The sequence below is a fragment of the Nyctibius grandis genome, chromosome 7 (genome assembly GCF_013368605.1).
Source record: "Nyctibius grandis isolate bNycGra1 chromosome 7, bNycGra1.pri, whole genome shotgun sequence".
NCBI classification, from domain to species: domain Eukaryota; kingdom Metazoa; phylum Chordata; class Aves; order Nyctibiiformes; family Nyctibiidae; genus Nyctibius; species Nyctibius grandis.
This window is the reverse complement of record NC_090664.1, coordinates 22,436,900-22,448,041: the sequence shown is the minus strand read 5'-3', so window position 1 is coordinate 22,448,041 and position 11,142 is coordinate 22,436,900. Positions and strand designations below refer to the sequence as shown.

At 41.4% G+C, this 11,142-nt stretch overlaps 1 protein-coding gene across 4 annotated transcripts in view; it reads right to left on the bottom strand.

Moving 5' to 3' along the window:
- IGF2BP3 (insulin like growth factor 2 mRNA binding protein 3) overlaps positions 1–11,142 on the bottom strand; it is a 118,602-nt gene that overhangs the window by 2,651 nt on the left and 104,809 nt on the right. For 3 of the 4 annotated variants that reach the window (XM_068405597.1, XM_068405599.1, XM_068405600.1), the window contains 3 exons: positions 8,335–8,454; positions 4,032–4,106; positions 127–258 (listed from right to left, as the gene is read on the bottom strand). In XM_068405597.1, the coding sequence (XP_068261698.1) occupies positions 127–258; positions 4,032–4,106; positions 8,335–8,454 (327 nt within the window). The remainder of the gene's footprint in view (positions 1–126; positions 259–4,031; positions 4,107–8,334; positions 8,455–11,142) is intronic. The other variant, XM_068405598.1, reaches the window with a different exon arrangement.

Here is an 11,142-nt window from a genome sequence, read left to right as displayed (position 1 = left end):
GAAAATAGCACCTGCTTTAAAGTAACTTCAAAGGATTAGCTATTAGTTAAATGTTTAAGCCTTATACGCATATACACACTAAGAAACATAACTGACACCACTAGAAGTTTTATTTCAGCTACTTACTGTTTTGCCTCCTTTACCAATAACTCTACCAGCAGCATAGGATGGCACTTTTATATGAGCTTCAAGTTTCACTTCTTCTTTAGGTCCAAAGAAATTTTCTTCTTTAAGTTTTCCATAGATTCTCCCTTGAGCCTGCAAAAATGCTTTCAGTTAGAGAATGTGCTTATTGAAATCTAGTTAACTTCAAGAAATTCCACAGAAAGGAGAATTCTCAGTACACAACCCTGACAAAACATTTTCCCTAATAAATGCAATAACACTTTTTCTAAAAGAAGTCTTTGTACCAAACTAGGAAGCACCGCTGTCCAACTTTAAAGATTGCATGAGAAACCAGGGAATCGCAGAGCAATTTAAGAGAGATCATTATTATTCTGCTTTTCAGTAGAAATAATGCTTTTAAAAGAAACTATTGGATCTCTGTAGAGGTAAAGAGTGGTGGAGAGAAGAACTGTCTGGCTGAAGCATTTTTTTTATTACACCCATAAGGACAGAATGCAATTAATTGTCTCTGAACCCCATTCTTTTAAGGATGCTAAGCAAAAAAAAAAAAAAAAATTAAAAAACAACCAAAAAAAACCCTCCCAAACCCACAACCCACCCTCAAACAAGTCAAGGGATAAAGACTCCAGTTAGAGCAAACAGCTTACTTTTACAATCCATTACTACATATTTTTAAAAAATAAATAAATCTGAGCTTGCTCAATTTTCTAAAATGAAAAATCAAACTGCGTGGATTTAAACAGCACCATGGGAACAGTATTACTCCGACCAGCACACAGTTCCCTTTTCCGGGGAACACACAAGTGCCAGATAGCAAGAAGAATGTCCACTGAGACTAAGCTCATGAATCTTGCTGATTTTTAAACACATTTATTTCCTTATTCCCCGCCATTCATCAGTGAATTCTTGAGAAATGGTAACCAGATCTTCTACTCTGCATCTCCTAGAGGCATCAAAAGAACATTTCTATTGAGATACTGAAGAGAGATGCTCTGTAAAGACCATAAACGTAAGACCACAAAGCCTTTCCAGTTCAGATTATTTTATCACCTTCTTCAAATCCTGCTCACCAGCCCTGTGACTGCGTACATGCTAAATCCAACCATCTTACAGTCCACCACTGCAATGGAATATGAAAAGTCCAGAAGGATTGCATGATGCAATAAGCTGCCACAATTCAAAATAATTATTTTCTCTTATTTCTAGCTCATGTCCTAAAAGCCTACTCAAGTTCATGCTACTCTAGAACGGGTAAGATGAGAGACATTTTGTGACCTTGGAGCTGAAAGTACTCAGTGTTTTGAGTAAGTCAGACTCCACCTGAAGAGTATGGAAAAATCTGTAGCACATGGCTTTGACCTAGGTGAGATACTGCAGGTTGTGGGACCCTGTCACAGAGGACAAACGCTATCATCTTTCTAGTGAGACAAAAGACTACGCAAAAAAGCCATACAAAAACTCAGTACAACTACCATATTCTGGCACCAGAACAACCCTAGAGTCTGAGGGTTTTCCTGCTCCAGTAAAACACTTCAAAGGGTTTGCCAAGAGCAGATAAAATACTACTCCCAGCCATCATCTTGAGCTGGAGATTTTGAAAATATTTCCGAATTTGTTAGACATACAGTAGCCAGCACAGCCCTTTTTATTTCAATAGCAATGCTTTTTGTGTGCAGAACACCTTGACAACCTGCACAGGCTGCAGGGCTCAGTGGGAGAGGTACTATAGAGAAAAAAAAACAAACCATGCATTACTGCCAAAGTATAAAGCAAGGTGGGATGCTGACTTTTTAAAAGGTAGTAGTTGTATTTCTAACATCCCAAATCTTTCAGCTCTTGAAAAAGTCTTCAAGGAAAGGAAAAAATCTAACTGGGCTACAGCTCCCTTCACAGTAAAATAGTGGCTGAAGTATGTTGCCTACACTAGATTCCACTTTGCTTGCACATGTCCCAGATCCAAGGCAACACGATCATCTCTGAATATTGGTGTCACAGGTATGCCTAAACCCTAGGGAGCACTGCAGCAGAGGCTGTAAACAGTGGCATATTCTTTTCCTGTTGCCTTACTAATAAGTAGCCCTGCATACCACAACATCCTCAGGCTACTGCAGCTGGGGAAGAAAGGGGTGCAGCTACCACGGACATGAATCACAGACAGCAGAACACAATGTAGTAGAGAAAGGATGCCAAACTCACAGGCTCTGGGGTGACACTGCCTCTCCAAGAGCTGGTTACTCATCCAAGCAGCAGCTATTGCCTCTTCAAGTTGTTTTGCACCCAGATTATGTTCTTGGTGCCTAACAAACAATAGCCTATGCTCAAAGGTAGGGAAGACCCTTCTTCAACAGAGCTTAAGGACAGCATTCATGAAGCTTGGCCCTGACTGTAAGGCACACTTCAGGCTAACAGTGGTGGTAAAAGAAAGGACTGAACTCTGCCCAGCTCAGTCAAGAGGGCATTGCTCAAAGAATAGTAAAAGACTATGAGGACTGGAACTGAAGGAAGCCGCAAGGGATAACCCCTCTCCTTCTCAAGACCAGCATACCCAGGAGCATTAGCTGTGCTGGTACATTGATGCCTCTTGGCAAGCAGAAGCCCGTGTAGAGAAGTGACTAATTGATGTGGTTTTAACCAACGCAGGGGGTGCAGAAAAGGGAGACTTTCCTCCTTGCATGATCCAGGTTGAGGAGAAGAGCTGTCAAAAGAACTTTGTGGGACTTCAAGTCTGTCTTAGGGAGAAAGCCTGAGGACAAGCCTTTGCCTACATGAAAAGTCAGAATAAAGGACACCCAAATCTACTTCAGCCTGCTACTGCTTGAGGGTAAGTTCACTGATGTCCGATGGAAAGAAAAGGTAGCCAGAATCTGATCTTGTGTTGATCCCAGCTCACAAGAGCACCCCATCTGTGGAACAAGCCATGTGGCCAAGCCCACGTGCACACAGAAAACCTCAAGGAGGCAGAGCTTCTAAATTATGCTTTGCCTTCAATAGCTTCTTAAATGTATATGGTAACCAAGCAGCAATCCCAAATGCATCTAGTTTGCTATTACCACTGCAAAGTACCTGCCCTGATACTTCTCCAAATCTCCTAAAGGCATTAATGAAACTGATTCTAGATATGCCGGCAGTTTGCACACCTCCTTCTTGCAACATGCCTTGAAGCAAAAATACAAAGACAAAAACGAGAGCAGGCAAGAGAACGATGCCAGGACATGAACTCTCAAGTGACTTTCTACCTGCTCTGGGCCTCATCTGTGATGAGGCCAGGCTGCTGCACTGAGCTGTCTGCATCACTCTTAACATGGTCAACTCCTTTTGGGGTAACGAGATTTATCCCTTGGCATTTAAGGCAGAAGGCTGCTCCAGAACTCAATTTGAACACAAATGGGATAATCAGGTTGAGTATTTCCTTGTAGTTGTAGTGGAAATACAATTAGAAATCTTGCATTTATCTGTAGAGCTACCTAAAAAGCATTTTCCATTTGTAACAGGAAAGCATTTTCCATTGTTACAGCAGTAACCTGGGAAGACTCAGTATCTCGTCTTCTCAGCTTTCTTATTTCAATTAAACGCACTACACCGTTGCATCTATTAAGACAGGCTAGAAAGACTGAACTATTGTGCTGATAGATAAAAGGGAAAATTAGGAATGTAATATGGCCATATTTTCATGCTAGACTCGATTCTAACTTACATGAAACTCCCACCAGTTTTCAGGTGACCAGAATGTGGACCCTGATAGTACTATATTACTCATATGAGATACCTTTCGGCAAAAGGAAAGCAAAAATCAAGTATTTACTGAAATTCTGAATAAAATGGTGCTTGGAACCAAGCGTTTTGTTTTCAATATTGTCTTACAGTCCAAAGGCCACTACAGACTGAGAAGTTTTTGTATGTTGTACCTTGAACTGAGCTTCTGGAGGTCCAGTGATAATAACCATTCTCAGCTTGGCATCTGGTCCTTCAGCAGGGGCAATCTGGAATGGATAAACATAGCTTTTGGTAGCTGTCTTTTGAAGGAATAGTTTAAAGCCACCTCCTCCCCGTTTCAGTCTCACATTCTGTTCATAAGTGAAAAATTATTCGTTACAGCAGCAGCATTACACTTCAGTCATGACGGGTGTGTTCTCTTTAAAGTGCATTAATTAGCTATAATGAAATACGGAGAAACTGGCTAAATCATAAGCAAATTTACTTCTGAAAATTAAAGGCATAGCTACTCATCCACATATGGCAAAATCCCACAAGCCATTTTCATGTGACTATGAGCAATGCAAGACATGTAGCCTTCAAAACGACAAGTATGGTTAATAGACCGAGATTCTTATCCCTACCCGCTAAGTTAAATAGTCTTTCTAACAAGTTTTGCTCAGTAGCAAAAGTTTGTGTCCATCCCCCTGAGAGCAGAAGATCACTTTACTGTTGTAACTAATCAGATCCAAAACATTCCTGCAACAATGAGTTCGCAGTTTCCAAGGGGTTTGTATCTGCAGATATTTGTGTGACCCAAATAAAAATTAAGCTCCACCAGAGCCGAGACAGATGCCTGTAGGGTCTTTAGCAGTTCATGTCACCACAAAAGTAAGATTTCTGTGGGTGTTGTTCTCAGACTCCAGTGGCATTAAATAATTCAAACTAGCCTCTGACATTCTGGATGAATCTTTTGTTTATCACAACTGACATTTCCATTGTTGCATCTAGTGTTACATAGCCACTGTTGAATGGGCAATATATTAAACACTACAGGATTTCATCTTCGCTGTTGGCATAGGGATGTTATTCATATTTAACAGCTGTAGTTTATTTCAGACAAATTACCAGTCACCATGCATCATTTTCACTAAAGAATTTTGCTAACCAAAGTTTATATAATTATTCATATTGTACCCTAAGATGGAGAAGACATTACATACTAGTTATCTGGTTTGCATATTTATTTTTCATATGATTTCAGCATTCCAATTGGCTGTATCTAAAAATACACATTCATTTTACAGCAGTACGTTTATATGACATGACATTGTGGTAAGCGCAAGCACAGACTAAACCCATTCATTCTTTGGAACACAAGTATTTTAGAGGGGCAAAATTTCAAGGCACATTTGGAGGCAGCTGACTGAACAGAGCTCAGCCTGCTAATTGCCTTTCATGTAGAGTAGACGTAGTACCAGTGCCTTTATTGAAATTCTAGGAAAAATATTTTCCATCAAGCCTTCGTTACATCTTACATGTGTTTAAATGTTCTGGGACATTTCTTCCTTTGCTTTTATCTTAGAATGTCCTGTTCTCGGCAGCTGGAGTAAAACATGGCTGAGGGCTGTGAAAGAAACATGTACTAACTAACATTTCAATGTCTGAAGGGGCAACCATAGATACATTGGTGTTAATTTTTTCTGTCTGCTCTTGGAAGGAGAAGTTATACACATACAAATAGTATCCAAGTGGTGAATTTTTAACTTCTGAGAGAAATAGTTTTACATTCCTAACAAGAAAACAACCGATATTCCATATGCCAAGTCACAAGCTGACAACTTCATGCACCAAAAACCTGTAACGCTCATCCCAACTCCTTCAGAGACAGGAGGTGCTACCTGGGAATAATTTATAACCAAGGAGATACCAATAGTTCCCAACAGGTCCCGGCACTGTAGTACAGGTTGGGCAGCAGACAGCCTAGAAATATCTGCCTGGCTCCTTTGCTGAATTATTCAGTCTGCTGGAGCTCAAAGCAATCATAGAATCATGGAATGGTTTGGGTTGGAAGGGACCTTAAAGATCATCTAGTTCCAACCCCCCTGCCATGGGCAGGGACACCTTCCACTCGATCAGGTTGCTCAGAGCCCCATCCAGCCTGGCCTTGAACACTGCCAGGGAGGGGGCACCCCTGGCACAGGAACGCAACCTGAACTTGTCAACAGCCACACATGCCTCTGAAGCGACGGGCTGGATGCTACAGCCTTATGCAGAACCCCTCTGCATCTGCAGTGTATTTAGTCTTACTTCGTGGCTAAGGAGTTTCATCAGATCTACAAAGCTCAGCACAAGCACAATCAAGATGCATATGGATACAAAATGTTTTTGTGTGTAACAATCTACAGCACAACTCCAAACAAGTTCAGAGTGTCATGCACAGACTTACCTCCTCCACAAAGTACAGTTAGTACAGTTTGGCAAGTTAAAAGTTACTCAGGCAGCACTCCCTCCAACTCTTAGCTAAAAGCACAGATTCCTTGATGATTCATGGTTTATTATTTTGCTCGATAGTTATGATAAAGGGCAGGTGGTTAACAGGAGGGAAGTTCAGAAGTTTTGAATAAGTTACTACTAGCTGTCATATTTAACACTTTCGCACAGAAGGAAGCGTGCTGCTCCATGTTGTTTGGTCAGATTACAGATGAAGTTGCATTTTTATTTTAATTGATAAGCATACATGCAACTTCCCAATTTAGCAAGCATACCCTGTATCTGTACAGTTCTGTTAAGATTTAATCCTATTTCCACAAAAAATCTTCTTTACTTTATTCCTACTGAAGGAACAAGAGACCAGGGCTTTAGCAAACTTTTAACTGAATTTCAATTAATACAGATATGTTAAATGCATTGGGTAGAGGGGTGCCAGCCAAAGGAAGCCCGAGGCCACTGTTAGCCAGATGTGTGAGAAACACAGGAAACTCCCTTTCCACTAAACTGTCTTCCAAGGACCAACTAAAGAACTAGTTTGGACAGGTTCTTCGAGGTCCAGGTTATTTCACATTTCTCTCTCCACCTAGCAGTGCCATCCATATACCACTTAATCTTTAGATACGAACTATGGGAATGGAGAGGGAAAGAGAAAGTACATGTAATACTTCACACCTCCATGCAAGACAGGTTTGATAAAGAAAAATCAACACTTCTCACTTCCTTCTATTCCATTTTTTCCCCTAAGAATATTATTATTAGTGCTCTACTAATGTAAACCATCTGGCTAGTATGACAACTATTTAATGTACTGCTCAATAAAAGATGGAATTGGGCAGCGTGCCAGCAGGTTGAATGGCCAGTAAACGGATTGGCATTTGGTAAACGACACACAAGACTCATTCATCAGGGTTCCCCAATTATTTTACTCTGCACACCTAGATGAACACCTTCCAAGCCAAGCCCAGCCTCACTGGCTTTACCAAGCTCAACTCAGCATAGCCACCTCCTGCCCCTGTGCCCCTGAACTGCCCTGACCTTTGGCAGATCCCTGCTCCATAGCACTCACCAAACAGGCCACATCTGAGCAAAAAGAGAAATGAAGTAAATGTTTGCTTCATCTGTGCAGGAAAACGTTGATTTAACAGCATGTAACAAAGCTACACACTGCACTTTTTTTCTTTTTCTCTCTCTTTTTTTAAAAAAAAAAATTTAGGCCAAAATGTTATCTTTATAGCACAGAATAGCAGAACTGGTTTTTTATACAAAAAATCTCAAGCATCTAGAAGAGATACTTGAGGTTACAATGGCATTAGCAGCAGAAGGCCCAAGGCCTTCCTACAGCTGTGACTGGTAACTAACCCCTATAACATAGCCAAGGAAGAGCCAAAGATTTCACCAAATTGGCTAAAATTCAAACTTAAGCTTCCATTAGATCAACTTCTGCAAACCATTTTGTTCTTAGCTACACTGAGGTGGTCAACACACAAACAGCTGGATGTTAAAGCAGCGTGCCAAGGTAAACATGATGTTCAAGCACAAATCGACCCCAGGAGGTCAGCGTACACGAGTGATTTTAAAACACCAGTGCTTCAGCGTGGAGCCATCTGAGCCTGACAGCCCAGACTGATCCACCTGGAACAGAGCAAGAGCGGCCACAGCAGTAGGAGACTTCACCTGTGCTGCTGTTTTTAGAAGGGGAATTTACCTCACCAATTTTCACTTTACCAAAAGCAAGAAGAAAGCCTTTAAGCACTCCATCATTAAGACTGTTTCTAAGAAATTGAGACCACCAAAGTAGTTTTCTTTGCAGCTTATATTTCACACCTCAGGAGACGTTTGAAAACATGCTTCTAATTATCTTGTCTCAAGGAAGATTAAAAGATGATTTATAAACAAATGTACCATTTATCATATCACATTCTAAGCACGGAGTAGGGGAGGAGGTTCACAAAAACACAGCTTGTGGAAACTTGCTGAAAGTGTGATGTAGAATAAACAGAAAGTTAGTCAGTGTAATAATACCTTAATAGATGCGCCTGCAAAACGAGAAAGTTGTTTGATGTGCTGTCCCTGCTTGCCAATAATAGCTCCAACTGCCAATGCTGGGATGAACAGATGAACAGTCTCAGACTCGGGCTGTTGCTGTGGGGAAGAAGGAAATATGCAGTGAATGTTTTTGAACATTACGAATCAGACTGACAGGAAAACGGGTAGGGAACAGGCATGCATGGAAATGAGGGAGAAATCTTATGATGCCCTATGATGTCTGAATATTAAGGGTCTGGCTTTTTCTGGGAATCATGAAATTCACAGAACATGAAAGAACAGTTTGAGCCAAAAGAGGATTCTTTCATCTTTTATAAAATAGTTGCAATTTGAATGCTTAGAGTTTTAAAAAACGATTGAGGTGTTGCTTCTTCACGAGGCTTTTGTTCTTACCTGTCACTATCTGGATGTTCTTCCACATGCAGGACTCTGCAGATGAGGCTGCTACAAGTGGAGGGGCTACAGCCTGAGCAAGAAAACTCTTTCTAGTTTTCTTAGTTATTTTTTTAGTTTTAGATTGTGCTGAGAGCAGCACAAAAAGCCTCAGAGTTACATATATGCTACAATTTCCTTTGTGTGGGAGTGATCTGGAATGATAGCCAGCTTGAAAACTGCCAGCGATTCCTCCTGTGTAACATTATGCAACAGTTGGAGCCTTGGCAGCAGGCCTCAAGCAGACTAGTAAATTAAACGCTAGATTAGGTGTTTTTAAAAGCAAGAGGACCCTAACATTGTGCCCACTGGATATCGGGCACCACTGCAGTTTCCTGTTGCTTTCAGCCAGACGCCCCAGCTAGAGAGCACAACATAACACTTGAGATCCTCTCAACGTGCTGCATAGCGATGATCAAACTGCCGTGTTACGTGTGACACGATAAACCATAACTATTTTACCAGCCTCAGAAGAGCCTGTCTCAGACTAACGGAGCACCACTGAGTACCTGCTACACTGCCATACCGTTAATCCATCCACTCACGTCAGGGTTACTTCTCAAAAGCATTTCACACAAGTGTTTCTTTGAACTAGGAGGTATTTAAGACCCCCCCCTTTTAAAGCATTTCTTCCTCTCTGTGGCCCTCTTATGTATTTTCAAAATTTGTTTTGTTCATCGTCAGCAAGACAAAGCCAACAACCCCTTTTCCTGCAGAGGTATCTGAATACAACACAACCATCCTCATCTTCACTCTCTGGGTGCTCACCATGCAGACCAGCCAGAGCACCATCGAGAAGAGCATGTGGGACCAACCATGCTCATTTAGCTTTGCTCTCTTGTATGTTTTAGTTGGGGTACAGGCCCACATATAGAAGCTCACAAAAGCAGCTTTTTCTGGGACGTTTTCAGCAAAAGACAATGCAAAGCAAAAAGCAGGTGCAATCCCAAAAAAAGCTATCTCCACTTATTTTTAAATTTCAGTAACTTCTTTCAAGGGGAAGCAAAGTCCCAGTGCATTAACCATAAACAAATCAGAACAAAATACTTGTTTCCAAGTTTTACCATTTTATTTTTGGTAAACACAAGACAACTGTAACCTCAGGGGAAACAAATTCCAGGCACAGCTCCATGTACCAGGTGAAGAAACCCCAAAATAGGATATTGAGAATAGAAACACATTCTACCAGACACTCTAGGTGATCGCAACAGTTGCACAATTTACCCTGTGTTTTCGTGCATACAAGGCATCAGGATTCACAGTTAGTTTATGCTGGTTTAAACCCACATTTTCCCTGGACATAGGTTGCAGTCCCCCGCACCCAGCCTCCCCACTGCCTCATGTGCTTTGTGGCCAGCAGGATTGCAGCTCCAGCTGATTTTTAATGCGGGCAGTGGATCCCTGACCCAAATAACCAGAGAGCCGCACAAGCGGCAGTCCTGGAACAAGGGAGGAAGTGATAACAATTAGGTCAGGGCATGGGAAAAGGTGGGAACACCCCTTTTAATCTGCCTACAGATCAGTTTAAAACTAACTCAAAACTACACCCTGAAACTACATCTTTGTAATGAAAGATACCAGTCACTTCAGTATATATGTTAAACCGCTTTCCAGATTACTCATTTTCTCCTCTTACTGCAAACATCCTGTGAGTGTACTCATAGTATGTCCTTTTACATGTTCATCATGAATCCAGCTAGATTTCTAGTAATTTGGAAATGCTGGTGTAGGTAACTTGGTTGATCTCACTGCTTTGGAAAACTGTTTCTAGATGGATACAAATTCATGAGGCATTTGATTTTTTCCACTTTTGTTACAAGGACCTGTACTAACTGCACTGGGTGTAGAGGCAACCTCTTTTCCCAGTCTAGGTGCAGCCAGCTTGGCCACCCCTTGCTCGCTCATCTCCTTGATCCCTACCTTCAATTATCCACACACGCTCCAGCTCCTGCAGAAGTCCACTGCCAAAGTTTTCTCTCCCACATGCAACTCCAGCCACCCTCTTTCAGCTAAACTTTGAGCTAATGCACACAAACTTTCCAGCTAATTCGTACAGCACTGCTACAAATCAAACATGTAACTTGACTTGGTTTTCAAGAATTTACACAGCTTCTACCTAAATCCACCTCCAGACACATTTCTCTACCATAGAAACAAATCAAACTTCATTACTTTTGTTTGCAGATATTTCCTGCCTTCTCTCTGTTGCCCATCTGCCTGCAGCAGTTTTCCCCTCTTCTTCCCAAAGCTTGATTTTCAAGCCACTTTCTTGGCTAGATTCAATTCACCACTAAAATTCCTTTCTGCTGCCTCACCCTTAAACATGAAACATGGGCAGCAAAGGCAATGAAA